The sequence below is a fragment of the Rhinopithecus roxellana genome, chromosome 17 (genome assembly GCF_007565055.1).
Source record: "Rhinopithecus roxellana isolate Shanxi Qingling chromosome 17, ASM756505v1, whole genome shotgun sequence".
NCBI classification, from domain to species: domain Eukaryota; kingdom Metazoa; phylum Chordata; class Mammalia; order Primates; family Cercopithecidae; genus Rhinopithecus; species Rhinopithecus roxellana.
This window is the reverse complement of record NC_044565.1, coordinates 61748136-61770814: the sequence shown is the minus strand read 5'-3', so window position 1 is coordinate 61770814 and position 22679 is coordinate 61748136. Positions and strand designations below refer to the sequence as shown.

Genomic DNA, 22679 nt, shown 5'->3' with positions numbered 1-22679 from the left:
AGGCCTTTTCTTTCTTTTTTTTTTAAACCAAGAGCCCACAGCAAAACTTGGGTTACTTGGCTGAGGAAAAGAATGTAGAGTGAGGAGCCGGATTTCATCTTCAGCCCCAGGCGGGCGAACCAGTGGCGGAAGGGAAGGCAGAGCCCAGGTGTACCCATCCCGGACCTGAGGCGCAGGCCCCGCTGTGGTGGGAGGGAGAGTGGAGGGCCGGGCAGGCTGCAGCCGCGGATGGCTGCCCCCACTGCCCTGGTGTTACTGGGAGGAGGGAGTTTGCGACAGCAGCCAAGCCCACCCAGCTGCAGCCAGCTCGGGGCTCAGGGCAGGGGCGGGAGGTGACCACCGCGCCGCTGGCCGCCTCGCTCGGACATTCCGTTTCTGCCGCTGGAATGCGCGGACAAGGCTCCTTGTTGGCCTTGGGCTGGGTTCCCCGGGCCTGCCTGGCGCTCTAGGCCCCGGGGCAGGGCGGGACGGGGCGGAGCCCGAGGCCGCGGGATCTTTAAATCTGCGCCTCGCGTGGGCTCCAGGCCCCCGACGGACACAGCCAGGCCCGCGGAGCCCACCATGCTGCGCCCGGCCCCCGCGCGCCGCCTCCCGGGACTCCTCCTGCTGCTCTGGCCGCTGCTGCTGCTGCCGCCCCTCGCCGCCCCCGACCCCGTGGCCCGCCCGGGCTTCCGGAGGCTGGGGACCCAAGGTCCCGAGGGCAGCCCTGGACGCCGCCCCTCTTCTGTGGCTCCCGACGGCGCGCCCGCTTCCGGGGCCAGCGAGCCCGGCCGCGTCAGCGGTGCAGGTACAGGCGGGCGGCGGGAGGGACGCGTGAGCATCGAAGGAGGAGGAGAAGCTCGGGGCATCCACCAAGAGCGCTACATCCCTGCCTCAGGCCGACCGTGGTGCGGGTGAAAGAGGCCCATCCCGGCCCCTCCCGGATGAATCCTGTAGGGGAAACTGAGGTCCAGAGAAGGGGAGGGAGATGCCCAGTATCACTCATGTGTCCAGGCTAGAATGTGGGTCTCCTGAAGCTCTCACTCCGGCAACCTCCCACTCCAGCAACCTCCCCTGTGATTTGGCCAGGAGCACAGGGCAGCTGGGGAGCGCAGGGGCTGCTGCCCAGCTCCGTCCCAATCCTGACCTCTCCATTCAGTGAGCAAACCCTTCCCGAGACTGCTGTTAGTTCTCATGGACTCCCTCTATCTCCATCCAATATCAGGGCATGATCCTTCCTCCCCTCCCACAGCCCTCAGGCTGCCTCAGACTGGAAGGTAAAGGATGGGGGTGTGAGACCAGGAGGAGACCCGAGGAGCCGCAGGATACCCCAGGACCAAGACGTTCTGGGTCTTTGGCGAACAATTCTATTTCTCTTTTTGGTCAGCAATTGATTCTTGAAGCAGAGCAAAGCTCATAGTGCAGCGAAGCGGGCAGGTCGTTTGACACAGCCCTTGACAGCACATGAAGGGAAACTGAGGTGTATCAAGGTGAAGGGACTCTGTGAATCAGTGTCAGAGCCCACAATAAAATTCAGGGCTCCGAAATCCCAAGCAGGGTCTCTTTCTACCGCCCTAGCCTACCAACCTCTTAATATGGTTTACATAAGATTGTATCTTCATTTCCAAAAAGCCGAGCTTCAGTCTTGCTAAAGAGAGTCTGTGCCAGGCCATTTGTGGGTATGCAGTCTCATCTGGCCAGCCGTGCTGCATGCCTCAGGCTGATTTGAATTGCCTGTCCCCTACTGCATCTTTCTGGATAAGCTGAGAAGGAGCTCAAGGGACTTTTTCCTGACTCAAATACTCAGTCCCCGTATTTGAAGTGGCAGATTTGAAATGGCAAAAGCATTGCTGCTGAGGCAGGAGGTGCCGGGGTCCACAGGGTTAGATTCAGCTGGTGGCTGGTTGTTCCAGGCCGGGAATTGAGGGAAAGTCTTTCTTCTGGAAGTTAACCTTACTCTAGTCCTGACCCGCCTCCCTCTGGGATGGGACTGGAAGAGGAAGGAGAGATTCAGCACCAGGTGGCCGTGTCCCCCTGAGCTGCACTAGTCTTTTATTACCTGGAGTTCAAAACTGATCATGAATGATAATCCCTTAATATATGCCAGATTCTGTCCTGGCGTCGTGGCTCATGCCTGTAATCCAAGCACTTTGGGAGGCCGAGGCGGGCGGATCACGAGGTCAGGAGATCGAGACCATCCTGGCTAACATCGTGAAACCCCATCTCTACTAAAAATACAAAAAATTAGCCGGGCGTCGTGGCCGGTGCCTGTAGTCCCAGCTACTGAGGAGGCTGAGGCAGGAGAATGGCGTGAACCCGGGAGGCGGAGCTTGCAGTGAGCAGAGATCCGGCCACTGCACTCCAGCCTGGGCGACAGAGGGAGACTCGGTCTCAGAAAAAAAAAAAAAAAAAAGCCAGATTCCACCCTGTTCCAAATTCTCTCCTTTTAGCAACCAGAAGTTGCTAAGCTTTGCTATGGATTTTTATTTCTAGCAGCACTATAAGGACTCGGTGGTATTGTGAGTATGGGAACATTTAGGAGATTCAGATTCTTTCTTTGTTGCTGGGAATCAAATTGCTGTTATTTAGTAAATGGGAGTTAGATTCAAAAACAACTAATGACTGATGCCGAGTGAGTACCAATCAGGAAGGAACCAGATGTTCACAGAATTTTCTGCCACACTGGTCAAGCCTCAGGTATTAGTTTTCTATGGCCACTGTAACAAATTACCGTGAATTTAGTGGCCTAAAACAACACACATTTATTATCTGAGAGTTCTGTGGGTCAGAAGTCTGACACTGGTCTCACTGGGCTAAGATTAAGGTGTCGGCAGGGCTGCATTCCTTTCGGGAGTCTCTAGGGGAGATGCCATTTCCCTTCCCTTTCCAACACGTGAAGGCTGCTGAATTCCTTAGCTTATGGCTTTTTTCCTCCATCCTCAGAGCCAGCTAAAGCAGGGTTGAGGCCTTCTCACATTGAGTTACTCACATTTCTTTCCTCTGCTTTCTCTTCTACTTTATAATTACATTGACTCACTGAATAATCCAGGATAATCTCTTGTGTAGAGGTATTTAACTTAATCACACCTGCAAAGTCTGCCCTTTGCCATGTAAAAGTAACACGTTTCAGGAATTAGGACGTGGATGTCTTTGCGGGGGCATTATTCTGCATACCACACCCAGAATTAGAGGATTCGGTGTGAATAACCAAGTGGAGAAGGAAGGAATCATGCACGTTTAGTTATAAGAACATAGCCATGATATTTATAAGGACACCATCTGGGTGTTGGTGAAAGCACTGTCAATTACAGAGTTCATATCTTCAGGTTGCCCCCACCCTTTCTTTTTCTAATTATGCAAAAATACTTTGACCCATCTCCAGGAAAGATTTTCAACATAATTCTTCTTCCTAGCTCTAGATCTATGGGACTTTCCAGGAATGAAGTAAAATTCTGGAGTTTTTTTTTTTTTTTTGTAATATTTGAAGAGATTTATTCTGAGACAAACATGAGTGACCATGGCCCGTGACACAGCCCTCAAGAGTCCTGAGAACATGTGCCCAAGGTGGTCAGGGTGCAGCTTGTTTTTATACAATTTAAGGAGGCATGAGACATCAATCAAATACATTTAAGAAATACATTGGTTTGGTCCTAAAAGGTGGGACAACTCAAAGCTGGTGGTGGGTGGGCGGGGGGGCTTCCAGGCTATAGGTAAATTTAAACATTTTTTGGTTGACAGTCGGTTGAGTTTGTCTAAAGACCTGGGATCCATAAAAAGGAAATGTTCAGGTTAAGATAAAAGACTGTAGAGACCAAGGTTTTTTTTGAAGTCTGATAGTGGCTAACCTTAGAGACAATAGATGACAAATATTTCCTATTCAGATCTTTATTATTATTATTATTTTACTTTAAGTTCTGGGATACATGTGCAGAATGTACATGTTTGTTACATAGTTATATATGTGCCCTGGTGGTTTGCTGCACCTATCAACCCATCATCTAGGTTTTAAGCCCCACATAGATTAGGTATTTGTCCTAATGCTCTCCCTCCTCTTGTCTCCCACCCCTGACTGGCCCTGGTGTGTGATGTTCCCTTCCCTACGTCCATGTGTTCTCCTTGTTCAACTCCCACTTATGAGTGAGAACATGTGGTATTTGTGACAGTCTGCTGAGAATGATGGCTTCCAGCTTCTATGTGCCTGCAAAGGACATGAACTCATTCTTTTTTATGGCTGCTGGAGTTTTTTTTTTTTTTTTTTTGGAGACGGAGTCTTGCTCTGTCACCCAGGCTAGAGTACAGTGGCCGGATCTCAGCTCACTGCAAGCTCCGCCTCCCGGGTTTACGCCATTCTCCTGCCTCAGCCTCCGGAGTAGCTGGGACTACAGGCGCCCGCCACCTCGCCCGGCTAGTTTTTTGTATTTTTTAGTAGAGACAGGGTTTCACCATGTTAGCCAGGATGGTCTCGATCTCCTGACCTCGTGATCCGCCCATCTCGGCCTCCCAAAGTGCTGGGATTACAGGCTTGAGCCACCGCGCCCGGCCAGTTTTTTTTTTTTTAAAGAAAGAATTTTAATTCCTTTTTTTTTTTTTTTTTGCTTTTAGAGACAGGGTCTCATTCTGTCATCCAGGCTGGAGTGCAGTGGTGCGATCGTGGCTCACTGCAGCCTTGACTCTCTAGCTTTAAGTGATCCTCCTGCCTCAGCCCCCTGAGAAGCTGGGACTACAGGTGCCTGCCACCATGCCTGGCTAATTTTTAAATTTTTTGTAGAGATGAGATCTCCCTATGTTGCCCAGACTGGTCTAGAACTCCTGAGCTCAAGTGATCCTTCTCCCTTGGCCTCTCAAAATGCTGGGATTACAGGCGCGAGCCACTGCGCCTGGGTTTAATTCCTTTTGACTTAACTAAATACATGACGTACAGCATATTTCAGGGCAGTGGCTCAAAGTCAACAAGCAGGATGTTTACTGAATACATGAGAGAATGCTGACTTTTGTGGAGGAAATGTTGCCTCAGAGAGAGGTAACTGGGATTCAGTAGCAAGCCCGCAGGGGCTTGGAGTCTGGAAACCTGGAGTCCAATCCATGCTCTACCTACTTTCTAGTTCTCACAACTCCTTGAACCTCAGGTTTCTCACCTGCAAAATGAGTATAAAAACCACCTCTGCACCTCCAGTTTCACAGGGTTGATGTGTTGGTACCTTGTGATTCCTAAAGTGTTACTGAAAGGAAGATTTTATTTTTGTTAATTAAATACCTCCAAGCAGCAGGCTAAAAACAAGAAGATAATCTTCTGCTTTTAAAAGAAAACTAGACAGAAACATAAGGTAGGCTGTTCCAGGTAAGGTTTTTTTCTTTTCTTTTTTTCCTATAAAGTGCTTAGTCTAGGCATTAATTTTGAATCTACCTTTTTTTCCTACTCACTAAGTAAATTACCTTCTTAGAGTAGCATCAACTTCTGCCTCCTTATTAGGAAAGGAAAGAGCCTTGAATGACACTTCATGCCCCAGGACCTCATTTCCATTGAGGGCTGCATGCGTGTAATGCCTGTATGCATGTGCATGTGTGTTGGGTGAGAAGGGGGAATGGCTTGAAAAAGAAGTTTAGGGCTGAGCACCGTGGCTCACACCTGTAATCCCAGCACTTTGGGAGGCCGAGGTGGGAGAATCACCTGAGGTCAGGAGTTCGAGCCAAGCCTGGCCAACATGGTGAAACCCCATCTCTACTAAAAATACAAAAATTAGCTGGGTGTGGTGGTGCACACCTGTAGTCCTAGCTACTCAGGAGGCTGAGGCAGGAGAATTGCTTGAACCCGGGAGGCAGAGGTTGCAGTGAGCCGAGACTGCACCACTGCACTCCAGCCTGGGTGACGGAGCAAGACTCCACCTCAAAAAGAAAAGAGAAAAAGAAGTTTACTAATTGGCTTTTTTCTTTTTCTTTTTCTTTTTTTTTTTTTTTGAGACAGAGTCTTGTTCTCTCGCCCGGGCTGGAGTGCAGTGGCCAGATCTCAGCTCACTGCAAGCTCCGCCTCCCGGGTTTACGCCATTCTCCTGCCTCAGCCTCCTGAGTAGCTGGGACTACAGGCGCCCACCACCACGCCCGGCTAATTTTTTTTTGTATTTTTTTAGTAGAGACGGGGTTTCACCGTGTTAGCCAGGATGGTCTCGATCTCCTGACCTCGTGATCCGCCCGTCTCGGCCTCCCAAAGTGCTGGGATTACAGGCTTGAGCCACCACGCCCGGCAGTAATTGGCTTTTTTCTTGTCTCGTCCTGACTTGTGGATTTGATTTTTGTATCGAGGACAGAGGGTGTGCAAACAGGGGTTGGGGGAAACAGGAAAGACTGGGAAAGAATAGATGAACACTAAAACGTACTGATGTACTATGATACTATAGTATGTCAGGTACTTTAGTGTAGAAAAGAGATAAGTTCCTTGAAGGTGGGGAATCTGGCTTATTTGCTTTTGTAGCTCCAGGGCTTCGTACATGTAGGCCCTCAAAAAATGTTTCTGGTGAATGAATACATGAAAGAGAGATGACCAAGAGAGTTTGATGGGGCAGTAGGGTAGATACCAGATCACAATCCTTGCTTCTTACGAGACATGCTCACAAAGATGGAAGTGCACTAAACAGATACAAGATTAAGTTGGTATCCTTCTGCTTTTTTTTTTTTGAGATGAAGTCTCGCGCTTGTCACCCAGGCTGGAGTGCAATGGCGTGATCTCAGCTCACTGCAACCTCCACCTCCCAGGTTCAAGCGATTCTCCTGCCTCAGTCTCTTGAGTAGCTGGGATTACAGGCGCATGCCACCATGCCCTGCTAATTTTTGTAGTTTTAATAGAGATGGGGTTTCACCATGTTGGCCAGGCTGGTCTTGAACTCCTGACCTCAGCTGATCCACCCAGCCTCCCAAAGTGCTGAGATTACAGGCGTGAGCCACCTCACCTGGGTCCCTCTTTCTACTTTTAATTAGGAAAGGAAAGAGCCTTGAGTGACAATTTTCAGGGCTTCAGTGAGCCCCCAAATTCACTAAACAGGAATGATGGCCAGATGGAGGGGGGATTCAGGGATACTCTGGAGCAGTTTTCACCCCCTTAGAAGTGTAGTAAAAGAGGGGGGCCACCAGAAGAGCCCCTGAGTGCCTTGCCTCAGACTTCCATTGCCTGAGGCCTGGGCACAGTGGTTGGCAGTGAGGCTGTCCCTGAGGGCCCAAGGCCTTTTACATGGTTCAGGGACACATTATCCAATTGCTCCAGATAGCCAAGGTGCTTAAGAAACATCTGGAATCCTTTAATTCTCAGGAATCATGAGGGTCCTTGGGAGCAAAACTTAAGCAGAGGGATGAGGTTCTAAGTGAAATTTCAGGGTTCAGCCAGCCTGCAGGTGAGGTATTTGGGGAAACTTCACACCTCTAGGTGAATTCTCACTAGGGAATTCTGAAGTCCTTGGTGCTTTCAACACCCCAATGGTCTTGGGGAAGGTTGCAGGCAGTGGCGATGTTGGGGTCAGGAGATGTTGCCTTGCCTGGCCTCCTGGAATCCCAGAGTTCTCTGGAAGTGAGGATTATCGCATTTCTAATTGTGGTCTGATCATTGCTTGGTCTTTTGCAGGTGTTTGTAAAAGCAGGCCCTTGGACCTGGTGTTTCTCATTGATAGTTCTCGTAGTGTACGGCCCCTGGAATTCACCAAAGTGAAAACTTTTGTCTCCCGGATAATTGACACTCTGAACATTGGGCCGGCTGACACGCGGGTGGCAGTGGTGAACTATGCTAGCACTGTGAAGATCGAGTTCCAACTCCAGGCCTACACGGATAAGCAGTCCCTGAAGCAGGCTGTGGGTCGAATCACACCCTTGTCAACAGGCACCATGTCAGGGCTGGCCATCCAGACAGCAATGGATGAAGTCTTCACAGTGGAGGCAGGGGCTCGAGGGCCCTCTTCTAACATCCCTAAAGTGGCCATTATTGTGACAGATGGTAGGCCCCAGGACCAGGTGAACGAGGTGGCGGCTCGGGCCCGAGCATCTGGTATTGAGCTCTACGCTGTGGGCGTGGACCGGGCAGACATGGAGTCCCTCAAGATGATGGCCAGTGAGCCCCTAGAAGAGCATGTTTTCTACGTGGAGACTTATGGGGTCATTGAGAAACTTTCCTCTAGATTCCAGGAAACCTTCTGTGGTAAGTTGGTCAGTCTTTGCTTCCAACTAGAAAGGATGTTATGTTCAGACATTATGTACCCAGAGAAAAAGAGTATTATTCTTTTTTTTTTTTTTTGTGGAAATTTAATGAAAAACTTAACTATATCCAGTGTGTGTGTGTGTGCGCACGCACACATGTGCGTGACCAAGCTAAACACACTCTATTGGTTTAGGAATATAGAGCTGCATTATATGGAATTGGTTTGCTCATAAAATCTTCATGTTTGCATTAGAACTGTGAAGGTCTGCAAATATCCAGGATAAATGACCCTGCTGTTCCCTGTCAGGGTCAGGAAAAACAAAACTCAAGATGCCTCTCCTTGTCCCCTCTGCCCCACCACTACATTTTTTCCCCCGATACATATTTTTTTAGTTTTACCATCTCTAGATCTAACAGAACTCTGTTTGTTCTCCTGCAGAAGACAGGGAGCAGCATCTGTCCTTGGGGGAGTCAGCAGGCCTCTATTCCAGTGTCACCGTCAGCCCGAGCGTGCATTGAGTGAATGCTCTGGTTTTCAGACTGGGCTCTTTATCTGATTACTCTTTGTTGAAGAACAGGATTCAGGGACAAGGCAGATTAGGGTTTCAGCTCACTCGAAAGAAAGCAAGGTGATCTTAAAAAATCATTCCGTTACTCTGCTACTCCTTCCATCCTTTAGGATGGAATTTGAATAAGGACATGCTAATTTTATTGGAATTTTTAGCATGAACTGACCAAATCTAGGACTACAGATCCATTCAACACTGGAATTTATTTTTAGTCACTGATCAGAATTATGATCTGTGGGACTCATGCTTTATTTTTTTATTATCTGGAGATAATCTTTTGATGCCTCTTTATGAATATCCAAGCAGTTGTGGACAAATTTCTAGTTCAGGTGAATTTTTAAACATAGATACCTTTTTGCAATATAATTTATTCCACACTTATTTATTCAGCATATATTTATTGATCTCTGATGATACAAAGATAAAGGTAATCTCTCCCTACCATTAAGTAACATTTTGGGGATGGCGGTGAGACAAACAAATGAACCAATAATTAATTACAATTGTAAATTTCAAGGAGACTTTTAATCTAAGTTAATGTGAAACCCAGCCATCAATGGTTTGTCAAGAAAAGGGAGATGAAGTCTTGCTCTGGGGCAACGTTTGGCCTCATTGCAGTCAGACTTGGCTGGGATCCCCTTGTCTTTCCTGTCCCAGGACACTGGGCTTTCACAAGCCATCACTGGCTTTGGTGGCATCTACTTGGCATTCATTCGTTTCCAAAAAGAAAGTGGCTTTCTTTCTCCCAGGAAGTCACTTGTCCACTCCATGCTTGTGGGTGAGAGCTTTTCCATCAACATATTGGTCTGTGGCAAAGTTGGGTTTCAAAGCTAGCACCTGGGGTTGGGCTTCGAGGGCTATAAAGTAACAAGTGGTGAGTGGCAATCTTTTCCTTCTGGTACAAAAGACCTGCTTGTTCTGAGGGAAAAAATGTCCTCTCTATGGAAAAGAGACTGAGTGGCAGCTTGTTGTAGTCAACGGGTTGGAAAGATCATTCCGTGAAAAGGCCCTTGTTGGAAAAATATTAGCCTTGTCCTGTTGCCAAGGGCAGTGGAGGCTGGGTTACCTGCCACAGGAGGGGCCCGCCTCCTCCAACAGTCCTCCTTGGTTTCTCAGAAATGACTAAATTCATTGATTCATTTTTCTTTTTTTTTTTTTGAGACGGAGTCTCGCTCTGTCGCCCAGGCTGTAGTGCAGTGGCCGGATCTCAGCTCACTGCAAGCTCTGCCTCCCGGGTTTACGCCATTCTCCTGCCTCAGCTTCCCGAGTAGCTGGGACTACAGGCGCCCGCCACCTCGCCCGGCTAATTTTTTATTTTTTTTATTTTTTAGTAGAGACGGGGTTTCACCAGGTTAGCCAGGATGGTCTTGATCTCCCGACCTCGTGATCCGCTGATTCATCTTTCAAAAGCACTAGGAAAAAAATATCCAGTGAGATATAAATGGCTCCAGGAGCAATAAGATGGAGATGTAGTTTAGCTAATGTAATGTCATTTTATTTTGTTCTTTTCTTTTAACCTGTTTATATTAGCATATGAGTTCACTATGAATTTAGCGTATGGATGACTTCACCCACCTTACATATTCAGAAGACAGTTATCCAGACCATTTGTATGTTCAAAGATGTACCACTGCCCACCTGTGAGTTTATTCTAGGCTTAGACCCATACTTGTGTGAGAATTCTGTTTAGACATAGACTATAGAACCTTGGAATTCAGATTCTGGCTGCAATGGGACAAGTAGCTTGCGTCACTTCAGGCTGTGCTTTATTGTTCTCCCATTTCTTGTGGTGGGGAAGCACAAATCTTTTTTTTTCATGGGGAGGTGGATAAGCCAAATAAAACATCCAATTGCCTGGCCTATGTGTTTGGCTTCAGCTCCAAACTCCAAATTCCCTTTCTCCCTTGAGAAAGTCTATATAGCAAGATGTGTGCTTTTAATTTAGTAACATTTCTAGTTTCAGAGGAGCATTTCTAATAAGCCAGAGGCAGAAAACAAATAACCTTTTTTTATAGTGAAGTAAAGATAGACTCAGAAAGGAGCCCGGAGAGCAATGTCTATTGACATGGAAGAAGGTATCTCAGATGTTTCCTAAGTGTCAGTGCTGACTGTTGTAAACTTCCTCTGCACAGCGTTGGACCCCTGTGTGCTTGGAACACACCAGTGCCAGCACGTCTGCATCAGTGATGGGGAAGGCAAGCACCACTGTGAGTGTAGCCAAGGATACACCTTGAATGCCGACAAGAAAACGTGTTCAGGTGAGACCTGGGTAGGGGGTCGTGACTGAATCAAATGCTTGGAAACCTATGCTCCAGGTTTTGGACTGGCCTTGTGCTGTGATTCTTTGACCCCTTTTTACCTAACTGCCTTTTGGCTGGTTTACTGTTGTTCATCAGCAGTTTTCCCTGAAAAGGAGCTTAGGGAGAAAAGTGAAATGATACATAAATCAGCTTATTTCCATACTTTTTAAGTTTTAAATAAAACTGTAGGAGAAAAGGCTACTAAGAAAGAGGTCCGGGCTGAGTGCAGTAGCTCAGGCCTATAATTCCCGCATTTTGGGAGGTGGAGATGGTAGGATAGTTTGAGGCTAATTCGAGATTAGCCTGGACAATATAGTGAGACCCCATCTCTACAAAAAATAATAATAAAAAAAAATAAGCCAGGTGTGGTGGTGCATGCCTGTAGTCCTAGTTACTTGGGAGGCTGAGGGGGGAGGATTGTTTGAGACCAGGAGACCGAGGCTGCAGTGAGCTATGATAAAGCCTCTGCTGCACTGCCGCAGAGGAAGAACTTGTCTCACAGAAAACAAAAAACAAAAAACACACACAAAAAAAGGAAAAGAAAAGGGTCCAAGATTCTTAGTCCTTTTGAGGATTTGAAATTTTTCCTGGATTTTATTTAATTACATACAAGCTACCCTCTTCCTCTCTATAGTCATAGATGCTCATGGAATCTAGAAGCAGCAAAAAAGTTAGAGGGGTCCTCACTGGTCTGGTACATAGATACGTACATGGAGTCAATGAGGGATGGGAATTAGATTTTTTTTTTTTTTTTAATCCTAGAAAAATGTTTTTGGGAGGAAGAAAGCTTAGAGATAACTTAATTTTATAGGTAATGAAATTGAGATGGACATAAGGGAAAAAACGTACCCATGCCACAGGATCTCTTAGTGAAAGAGCCAAGACCAGAGGGTTGGCTCCCAACTCCCAGCTGCCCCTCCCTTGTTTCATTAGCTCTCTGTGTGTGTGTGTGTGTGTGTGTGTGTGTGTGTGTGTGTGTAAGTGGCGTGGCCCATAATTATTTATTTCTGCCATGCTCTGCATGCATTTACATTTGTCCCAATCATCTTTTGATAGCTCTTGATAAGTGTGCTCTTAACACCCACGGATGTGAGCACATCTGTGTGAACGACAGAAGTGGCTCTTATCATTGTGAGTGCTATGAAGGTTATACCTTGAATGAAGACAGGAAAACTTGTTCAGGTAAGTGAGGGAGGAGTCTTTACTATTGCTACTTAGCTATCTGCCTACCTACCCAGTGATGGAAGGGCAGGTCACATTGACTAGGAAGTTGGTGTGTTTTCCTCTCTTGCCACCTTAAGCTTTTCCCATTTTTAAGTTTTATCCAAAACATCAGAAATGGTAACATGTATGTATCTCGGCCCAAATATATAAATGTGTTGCTCATTTCCTTCTCTGTATCCAGCCCAAACAATCTTTCCCAAATGCTACAGACAATTTAGTAGGTTGAAATCACATAACAACCCACAAGGTACTTGTTGCCTACAAAGGGAAATACAGTAACTTTACAGTGGAGAAATTGGCAGACATCACCTTAATCAAGTGATCAAAGTTAACATCATCAGTGATGACACATAGTGACATCATGGATGACCTGACATGCTGGGCTCAATACTGTGGACACAACAGCACAACTGTAGTATTCTTGCTAAAAATTCAGGTCTCTTCATGAGGAAAGATTAGACAAACCCAACCTGAGAGACATTCTTAGTTCGCAAAATAGTTTTCCAGTACTTCTCAGAAGCATGAAAGTCATAAAAGACAAAGAAAGACTTAGGAAGATTGGAGAGGACAAAGGAGATGTGAAACTGAATGCAATGTGGAATCCTGGATTGGATCTTGGACCAGAAAAAGGACATTAATGGCAACATTTGAATAAAGTCTGTAGATTAGCAAATCATATTGTATCAATGTTAATTTCTGGCTTGACAATCATACTATGGTTATGTAAATTACTGTTTGGGGAAACAAGGTGAAGTAGAGGAAATTTTTGCACTGTTTTTACAACTTTTTTTCTTCTTGACATGGAGTCACCCAGGCTGGAGTGCAGTGGCGCGATCTCGGCTTACTTCAAGCTCCACCTCCCGGGTTCATGCCATTCTCCTGCCTCAGCCTCCTGAGTAGCTGGGACTATAGGCGCCCGCCACCAGGCCTCGCTAATTTTTTTTTTTTTTTTTTTTTGTATTTTTAGTAGAGATGGGGTTTCACTTTGTTAGCCAGGATGGTCTCGATCTCCTGACCTCGTGATCCGCCCGTCTCGGCCTCCCAAAGTGTTGGGATTACAGGTGTGAGCCACCGCGCCCAGCTGCAACTTTTTCATAAATCTGAAATTATCTCAGATGAAAAGTTTAAAAGTAAAAAATAGTTTAAAAATATATCAGTACAGAGGAAAGTGCATTGAATGAAAATTTGTCTTGAGTTTTTATGCTGCTCTGAATCAACTGGTCTCCCTTGTGCCCCTTTCCCTCATTTAAAAAACAGGAGAGGGTTGAACTACAATTTCTTGAAACTCTAATTCTGTGTTTTTCTGAATCTAGCGTAATTACCCGCACAACTGTTGGTATCCTGCCCTGCCGAGTTGGGATAAGTACAATAAGGCTAAAAGGAGTGCTTTAGAAAGTATTTATGAGATACTTAGGTTATAAAAACTCAATACTGATGATTTTGAAAAGCAATTGTGGAAGGTCAGAGAATAATTATTGTATGTGCAGGATTTCACTTAACTCAGTTAACTTCTAGTTAGAAAAAAACAGTGCCAATGGCTTTGAATCGTTTCCAGTAAGTTTTCCTCATATGTTTCCAGCTGCAAATAAGGTTTCTATCCATGGGTAATAAAATACTCTTCCACCTTTTATTTCTTGTCTCCTGAATTTTTGTTTCACAGCTCAAGATAAATGTGCTTTGGGTACCCATGGGTGTCAGCACATTTGTGTGAATGACAGAACAGGGTCCTATCATTGTGAATGCTATGATGGCTACACTCTGAATGCAGATAAAAAAACATGTTCAGGTAAGATCCATTCAAACAATTCTTTCATTCTTGGGTCTTTTACAGTGAAACCAACTTGCAGCTAACCAGCAAAGAGGTTTTTAAAGGTAACTTAAGGAATCAAGGTTCAGACATTCGACCATACTTTTAGATGAAGGCACACATTGCTCAGAGGGTGGTGAGCTCACTGGAGCAAACACAGATTACTTCAGAAAATTACTGGGAAATAGGTAGGGAGTGGGGGATATGAGAAAAGCTAATTAAATGTAGGGTCCTTATCCAGGAAAATTTTATAGCTCTGTACACTGAAGACTTTTAAGCAAAGAGAAAACTTTAGTGGAAATCAGCTGGACAGTAACTATTTGGTGTGATAGGATGAACTGATCTTTTTCCAGTTAAAACTTGGCCTGGAACTTTTCTGTAGTGTTGATCTTAAAGCTGGATGATTTTAGTAAAGAAGACTTTGTGAATGCCTGAATTAGATCCACACAGATCTTCCAGTAAGTTTGAGGCCGGTCACTCCTTGGCAGTTTCTAGACGATCAATCATCGGTGAAACTCAGCCTTATACATTGGCCAATGAACCCAGGCCAGTGCTGTTAATCCTCATTAAATTGATTTAAACTTACTGGCAGGACAGGGTGGCATTTATAAATGTAAAAACACTCCTGAGAGAAATTCCAAGCTCTCAAGGTGTTGTTTAGCTTTGGCATATTGAATGTGTTTTAGATTTGATGTTTATTTTCCTCTCCCTTGAGGAGATACAGACTTCATCAAGACAGACAAAGGGAAATGGCATGTCACCCAGTCCCATGGGTGAAACCAATAAAAAAATACTGGGCACCTACTTTGTTCCCAGTATGGCACTAAGTATTGTGAGCATATAAAGAAGCGTAAGTTTCTGCCTGTGAGCAAGTGAAGCCTGGGTGAACAGACAGCCGGCTCCTTAGGAAAGCAGAGACCGAGCCAGGGAGAGGGACGGATGGAAACGAAGGGCTGTAGAGGCTGGGGAGGTGGGCATCTGCGAAGGGCTGGTGTTGGGCCTTGAAGGAGGGTGAAGGTTTCGATGGAGAGAAATGGAAAGTGGCACTGGCCAGGGACTGGCTTGAGCTAATTTGTTCAGGGCAGGACGACTAAGAAGGTTGGGGTAGAGAGAATTCACCTATGGCTGTACTTCTCGAACTAGTGACAAGCGTCCCAGTTGGTACTTTAAGCTGCCAGGAACATTGAAGACCTGGGAAAACAAACCAAAAACAAATTTCCATTTCAACTAACAGATAGTATGGAATACAGTGAAGCAATTTATTTTTAAGAAAAACATAAATCAAAGAAAATTTTCAGTGAAGGCAGACAACACTGTCAGATGCCAGTATCCCATATTCTTCAATGCCTACTGTAGGCCATGCAGGATTCTAGGCATTTTAGCTACACTAATGCCCCTTAATACTGACAGCAACTTTAAAAGGAAACTGATTAAGTAATCTGCCCATGGTTACTCCACTAGCAAGTAGCAGACCCAGGGTTCAAACCCAGGTACTTGCTCTAGTGGTTACATAGGCTCTTAACCACTAAGCCATACTGTCTTAGTGTACAAAGCACAGGAGAGTGAAGAGGGACAGAAGAGAAAGACATACTAGTGGGAAAGTTAGTTATACATATATATATATATTTTTATTCTTCTCTTTTTTGAGACAGGGTCTCACTCTGTCACCCAGGCTAGAGTGTGGTGGTGTGATCTTGGCTCACTACAGCCTCTACCTCCCAGGCTCAAGTGATTCTCCCACCTCAGCCTCCTGAGTAGCTAGGACTACAGGCGCATGCCACCACACCTGGCTAATTTTTGTATTTTTTGTAGAGATGGGGTTTTGACATTTTGTCCAAGCTTGTCTTGAATTCCTGAGCTCAAGCAATACGCCTGCCTTGGCACCTGCCTTGTGCTGGGATTACAGGTGTGAGCCACTGTGCCTGGCCTATTTATATATTTTAAAGTAATAGTGAATACTGCTATAAAGCTGAGGAACATCCCATGGATCGGATCCCTTCTAATGGTCTGCTTTTCCCTTGCTAGTGGTAGGAAGGCTTGTAAATTAAACGTGGAGCCCCAGATCAGGGCCAGGGGCTGGAAGCATGTCCATTTGCTACCTGTAGAGTGGGTACTAAGCTGGAATGAGGTGAAAAAAATGAAACACCCTGCTAGAAGGCATTTTGCTGAAAAAAAAATCTAAATTGTAGCACTGAAAGGGAATAGCCATATTAAGATTGGAAAGGCACTTTATGTATAGATTATATATTGCCTCGCATTTCACACAAAGCTATTCTATAGGCATTAGTGAGCCACAAAAGGTTCTGCATGTGAAATGACATTTAAGAGGAAAGTTAGAGGGAAATAAACTGTTTTGGTTCCTGCAATGGCAAAGGAGGAACCTATGTGTCTAGGAAGACTTTCTGGGTTTTAAAGGAGAATTGCTGCTTTATTTGTCCTAGGCCAGTCTGAACATGAGATGAGTATGGCACTTTGCTCTGCTCTCCACTCAAATTTGGGCAAACTGCATTTGTCCCTGAAATGTTATTTGTGATACATAGTACATACTTCACTCTCTAATCATACACATCATCATTATTACTAATACTGTATCATTTTCCCATCTGTGCTTGTGTGTGTGTGCATGTGTCTCCAGGTTAATGTTTTCTGTTCCACTTTGTAAGCTACGAAGGCAGGCACTTGGTCAATATAGTGCTTTTTGTGCAGCATCAAAGTTAGCTCCATGTACGACTAGGTCCCTCAAACATTATTTTTGGTGGTGGTGATGATGATCCATGAGTAGCTGGGGATGATGGAAGCATTAGTAGTCATCAGGAAAGGCTGGAGGTAAGTTCTGGAATACAGTCAAGACTCAGTGCCACCCAATGCTGTGGGTAGAAAAAAAGAAAAGGTACCCTTGGATATCTGCAAGAGATATAAAGGAAAGGAATGTGTGTGATGTGAGGCCAAAGGGATGAGAGGTATGGGAAGAGAAAACAGGCTTGCTCCTGCAGCATGGGGCCTGTTGCTGACTACTGACTACGACTGCATTCTCAGCACTTGCGGGGACCAAATGGAAACTTCTTCTCTCAGACATTTGTGTTTACTTTTCTATTTAATGTGTGAATATTTTTTTTCCTGCGCCACGTGCGGTCAGTCCGTGACAAGTGTGCTCTAGGCTCTCATGGTTGCCAGCACATTTGTGTGAGTGATGGGGCCGCATCGTACCATTGTGATTGTTATCCTGGCTATACCTTAAATGAGGACAAGAAAACATGCTCAGGTGAGGATCAGCCCTTTAAGCCCATTTCCTTCGGTAGGAAAATTTTTTCAGGAGCAAGCCTTTTTCTTTCTAAGACACAGCTGTGATTCTTTCTCCTTGTCAGAATTCTCCAGTGGCTCCCACTGGTCTACAGAATAAAACAGTGATACCCCTCCACCAGGCAGCCTACCCTCCATGAGCTGTTTCTGTCTTCTCTCTTTTTCACATTTTTCTTAATAATTAAACTTTCTGCCTAAATCTGGATTTTTTTTATTGTGGTAAAATACACATAAAATTTACCATTTCAATTATTTTCAAGTGTATAGTTTGGTGGCATTAAGTACATTTACATTGTTGGGCAACAACCACCACTATCCATCTCCAGAAATTTTTTATCATCCCAAAAGAAAACTCTGTACCAATGAAACAATAACTGCCCATCACCCGCTCCCCTCAGCCCATGGTAACTACTTCTCTCATCCTGGCTTTTAAAACTTTTCTACTACATTTGCCCCCAGATTCAGATTCTTCCTGCATCCTGGTCCAGCCACAGTGGGCTGTTTGATGGTCCAGGAGCATGCCCTGCACTCACTCGTTTCCACCCTCCCCTCAATGCTTTTGCTTGTCAGAAGCCAAGAACCACATTCTTGCCAACATCTGGTTTTGCTGAATTACATTTTTGCCAATCTAGTGGATGCTTTTTTCATTTCCTGGTTACTAATGAGGTGAGGCATCTTTTCCTGGGGAGTACTGCCATTTTAACAGTCTTTCATTCCATTAACATGGTATGTCTTTCATTTTAATTTAATTTAATTTAATTTTATTTTAGGTCTTCTTTAATTTCTTCCAAAATTGTTTTGTAGTTTTCAGTGTACAAGTCTTGTACTTTTAAAAATATTCCTAACTATTTTATTCCTTCTGGTGCTATTGTAAGCACCATTTCTCCATTTCTCAACTTTCAATTTTGCTACAACCCAGGTTTGAGAAATGGAGTTTGAGATCCATTTCTCAACTTTCAATTTTTCTACAATCCAGGTTTACAATTTTCTGTGAAGTGTTTTAATTAGAATATCCTACTCAGCCCATGCCGTCCTAGAGCTTAGAGACTATCAGGCAAGACAGACACTGAACAAGTATTATAAGTACCCATCTTATGGATACAGGGATCATGGACAGGTAGTTGATATTCAATAGATACTTCCTGGTTTATTGACTGATTAAGATGGGATTTGGACTGGCTGTCCCTAAAAGGTTCAATAGGATTTAGACAGGTGGATAGATGATAGATTATATTTAATGAATTTATGATCTCCCATCCCTATGTTGGATCTTTGTAAAATGTTAGAGTAAAAATGTTGCAGCAAAGGACCATTTCCTGTCCTCAGGCAATGGAATGACTCCATTGGAAGATGATACACCAGTCCTCAGACCTGGGAAGTTACTCTTATTTCTATTCATAACTTTAGGAGGAGCCCTGATACTGAATAGGAGTAGCTGCCTCACTGAATTACAGAAAGAAATAGGAATTACTTTTATCACCTCTTATATTTGGCTAAATGTCAATACAAACCTGAATTTTCAGTTCCAAAGTATTTATTGGTAAGAACTACGACTCTCACTTCAAACCATTCAATAGAATAACAGCCCTCTACAGGAAATCAGGACTTAACCAATTTTTATCTTTTTTTTGTTTGTTTTTTGAGACGGCGTTCACTCTGTCACCCAGATTGGAGTGCAGTGGTGCGACCTCAGCTCACTGCAACCTCTGCCTCCTGGGTTCAAGCGATTCTCCTGCCTCAGCCTCCAGAGTAGCTGGGATTACAGGCGTGTGCCACCATGCCCAGCTTATTTTTGTGTTTTTATTAGAGACGGGGTTTCACTATGTTGTCCAGGCTGGTCTCAAACTCCTGACCTCAAGCGATCCACCCACCTTAGCATCCCAAAGTGCTGGGATTTTAGGTGTGAGCCACCATGCCTGGCCCTAGTTTTCACCTTTGATACCTTTTGGCCATACAAATAGAGTACTATTGTCCTAGTTTTATTTTTATTTATTTATTTTTAAGAGACAGGGTCTTACGCTGTGACCCAGACTGGAGTGCAGTGGTGTGATCATGGCTCATTGCAGCCTTGAACTCCTGGGCTCAAGTGATCCTCTGCCTCAGCCTCTTGAGTAGCTGGGATTACGGTTTTGTGCCACTATGCCTGGCTATTTTACTTTTTTGTAGAGACAGGGCCTTGCTTTGTTGCCCAGGGTGGTCTTGAACTCCTTGCCTCAAGTGATCCTTCTGCCTCAGCCTCCAGAAGTGCTGGCATTATAGGAATAAGGCACTGTACCAGGCCCATTTTCCTTTCTTAATTACACAGTATCACATGAACACTGTCTTATCTCTATATCCCTGGCCTCCCCCTATACCAACCATGTTTTTCTAAATTTACTTTTTATCATGAATAATTTCTGGCAATCACAAAAGTACAGAGAATAAAATAATGAACCCTCATTTAAGAATCACTCAGCTTTGACAATTATAAACATTTTTCCCAATGTCTCCTAAGATGAATTTTTCTGTGATAAGTATTTTCTCATCTTTTTGTTTGTTCATATATCCCTTTAACTGTTGGAAAATGCACTTAGATAAGTCTTTAATGGTGGAAATATTCAGTTGTGGATTTCCTGATTTGTTATGATTCCTATATAGCTATTCCTAGATAGTATATTTGTGTACTGTCGTTGTCTTCAGCCATTGAGGAAGCACGAAGACTCGTTTCTACTGAAGATGTCTGTGGATGTGAAGCTACACTGGCATTCCAGGAGAAGGTCAGCTCGTCTCTTCAAAGACTGAACACTAAACATATCCTTTCTGGATGGTTTTCTGCTTCTGCCTGGAGCCAACCTAGGTATACAATTGAGCCAAACACTTTAAGACATTCCACAGGCAAGTGACTTATTTGTTAGGTTTTAGTATGAGCAGTAGTAATACACAACTTAAAAAACGTTAAGAGTTCTTTTCTAATGGTTTAATAGACTGTTTCACCCATTCAATATTTACATGTAAAAGCTGCCTATTTTGTTCCCTGGTGCTTTTCCATAACTGTATATGCTCTTACATAACAGGTGGAACATTTATGCTAATGATTCCTTAATATGGCTTTCTTAGTTCAGAATCTGTAAATGTACACGGTAAGTCAGCTGATTAATGGGATGTGATATCTCAGATTACACAGTTGTACACTTTAACTAGCCAAGTGGTCAAAAAGCAGATTTTAGGCCGGGCGTGGTGGCTCAAGACTGTAATCCCAGCACTTTGGGAGGATCACGAGGTCAGGAGATCGAGACCATCCTGGCTAACACGGTGAAACTCCGTCTCTACTAAAAATACAAAAAACTAGCCGGGCGAGGTGGTGGGCGCCTGTAGTCCCAGCTACTCGGGAGGCTGAGGCAGGAGAATAGCGTAAAACCCGGGAGGTGGAGCTTGCAGTGAGCTGAGATCCGGTCACTGTACTCCAGCACGGGCGACAGAGCGAGACTCCGTCTCAAAAAAAAAAAAAAAAAAAAAAAAAAAAGCAGATTTTAAAATGTAACACGATACAATCTCAGAAACTTTCAAAATCAATTCTTTCTCCAAAGGAGTAACTCGGGAAAAGTTTCTCAGAACAGTTCAAGTTAACAACTCTGTTCCTATGTACCCTAGAGGAGTGGAATTCAGATTGTGGTAGGTACCATCTAGGCATATGCAGAGACTTTTAAGGGAAGTACAGATAATTGGAAAGAATCAATTTCCAAATCCTTCACTTGCTTAGGACACTACTTGGAATCAGTTGGCATTTTCTTTTCCCATCTCTCATTTCGTATCACCATTCTCCTAACTTTTCACAAGAAAGGCATGCTTCTCATTTACCCTAGATCTACTAAGGTGCATTTCTTAGAAGAGCAGAATCTTGAGAGAGCCAAACAAAGGGACAATCCAACTATCCCTTTAATCAAGACATCATAAACATTGTTTCCCCCATCCCTCACACTAAGATGCTGCTCCAATTAAATTTTATATCAACAAAAACATCTGAAGACCACTGCAGTGGTCTACTTTTATTGTGCTCTCTGAAGAACAGGATGTTTGACTTTTAAACTAAATTCAGCTTTTGGTGAGAAAGCAGTTTTGCTCTTTTTTCCCACTTATCATAGGACATTATCGTTTTATCTTGTGTTGCAGTGTTTGAAAGTGTGTTTATATTTTCTAATGTGTAAAAATAAATGGTGTTGGCCTTAACAACTTGCCACTTGATGGCATTTTGGAGAAGTTGCAAGTAAATGAATATGGACAAATACATCGTTAAATTGCTCCAATTTCTCACCTGGAAATGGGGACAGCTTGGTATACTTAATACTCATGCATTCTTTTGCACACCTGTTATTGCCAATGTTCTTGCTAATAATTTGCCATTACCTGTATTAATGCTTGAATATTACCTGATAAATTGTATGAAGATCTTCTGGAGAATCAGCATGATTTTTCCAAGGAAATAAATATGCAGATCCTTATTAAGAGCAAACTTTAGTGTCTCTAAGTTATGACTGTGAAATGATTGGTAGGAAAGAGAATGAAAAGTTTAACATTTCCTTATCTACTAATTGAGCCATTTAATTTCTAAATGTTTATATCAGACAACCATATTCATGATGGAAACTTTAGGTCTAGTTTCTTTTGATAGTATTTATAATATAAATCAGTCTTATTACTGAGAGTGCAAATTGTACAAGGTATTTACACATACAACTTCATGTAACTGAGATCAATGTAATTTTGAACTGTTTAACACTTTTTGTTTTTTGCTTATTTTGTTGCAGTATTATTGAAGATGTGATCAATAATAGATTGTAATACACATATCTAAAAATAATTAACACAGATCAAGTGAACATTACATTGCCATTTTTAATTCATTCTGGTCTTTGAAAGAAATGCACTACTAAAGAGCACTAGTTGTGAATTTAGGGTGTTAAACTTTTTACCAAGTACAAGAAATCCTAAATTGATTTTATTATTTTGCTTCAGGATCCAAGTGATAAAGTTATATATTTATAAAATTGCTATAAATCGACAAAATCTAATGTCTTTTTAATGTTAGTGATCTGCCTACCTCGGCCTCCCAAAGTGCTGGGATTACAGGCGTGAAAGTCTAACATATTTACTTATATATTAGATACATATAATTCTTTTGGCTTTGAAACTTGCAACTTTTAGAACAAAACAGTCCTTTAAATTTTGCACTGCTCAATTCTTTTATTGGTTTGTATTGTCTTTAATAAAAGTTATTACCTTTACATACTATCATGTCTGTTTTTTGATGACTCATCAATTTTGTCTATTAAACATATTTCTTTAAATTA

At 43.7% G+C, this 22679-nt stretch overlaps 1 protein-coding gene across 2 annotated transcripts; it reads left to right on the top strand.

Annotated features, from left to right (window-relative positions):
* Positions 1 to 350: 350 nt before the first annotated feature.
* MATN3 (matrilin 3) lies at positions 351 to 22679 on the top strand. 2 transcript variants are annotated; one of them, XM_010353427.2, is made up of 8 exons: positions 351 to 787; positions 7586 to 8152; positions 10854 to 10979; positions 12078 to 12203; positions 13906 to 14031; positions 17189 to 17314; positions 20032 to 20142; positions 21570 to 22679. In XM_010353427.2, the coding sequence occupies exons 1-8, from the start codon at positions 562 to 564 to the stop codon at positions 21623 to 21625; spliced, it is 1464 nt and encodes a 487-aa protein (XP_010351729.1). In that variant the 5' UTR covers positions 351 to 561; the 3' UTR covers positions 21626 to 22679. The 2 variants fall into 2 exon arrangements, with proteins under 2 accessions (XP_010351729.1, XP_030777413.1); XM_030921553.1 differs by lacking the exon at positions 21570 to 22679 and having other exon boundaries at positions 20032 to 20239.

What these genes read in the sequence shown, in the direction of transcription:
- MATN3 (XM_030921553.1), top strand. Translation starts at nt 562, where the DNA reads ATGCTGCGCCCGGCCCCCGCGCGCCGCCTCCCGGGACTCCTCCTGCTG. An exon ending in AGATAAAAAAACATGTTCAG is followed by an intron (nt 14,032 to 17,188) that starts GTAAGATCCATT and finishes ACGTGCGGTCAG; the next exon opens with TCCGTGACAAGTGTGCTCTA. An exon ending in GGACAAGAAAACATGCTCAG is followed by an intron (nt 17,315 to 20,031) that starts GTGAGGATCAGC and finishes CGTTGTCTTCAG; the next exon opens with CCATTGAGGAAGCACGAAGA.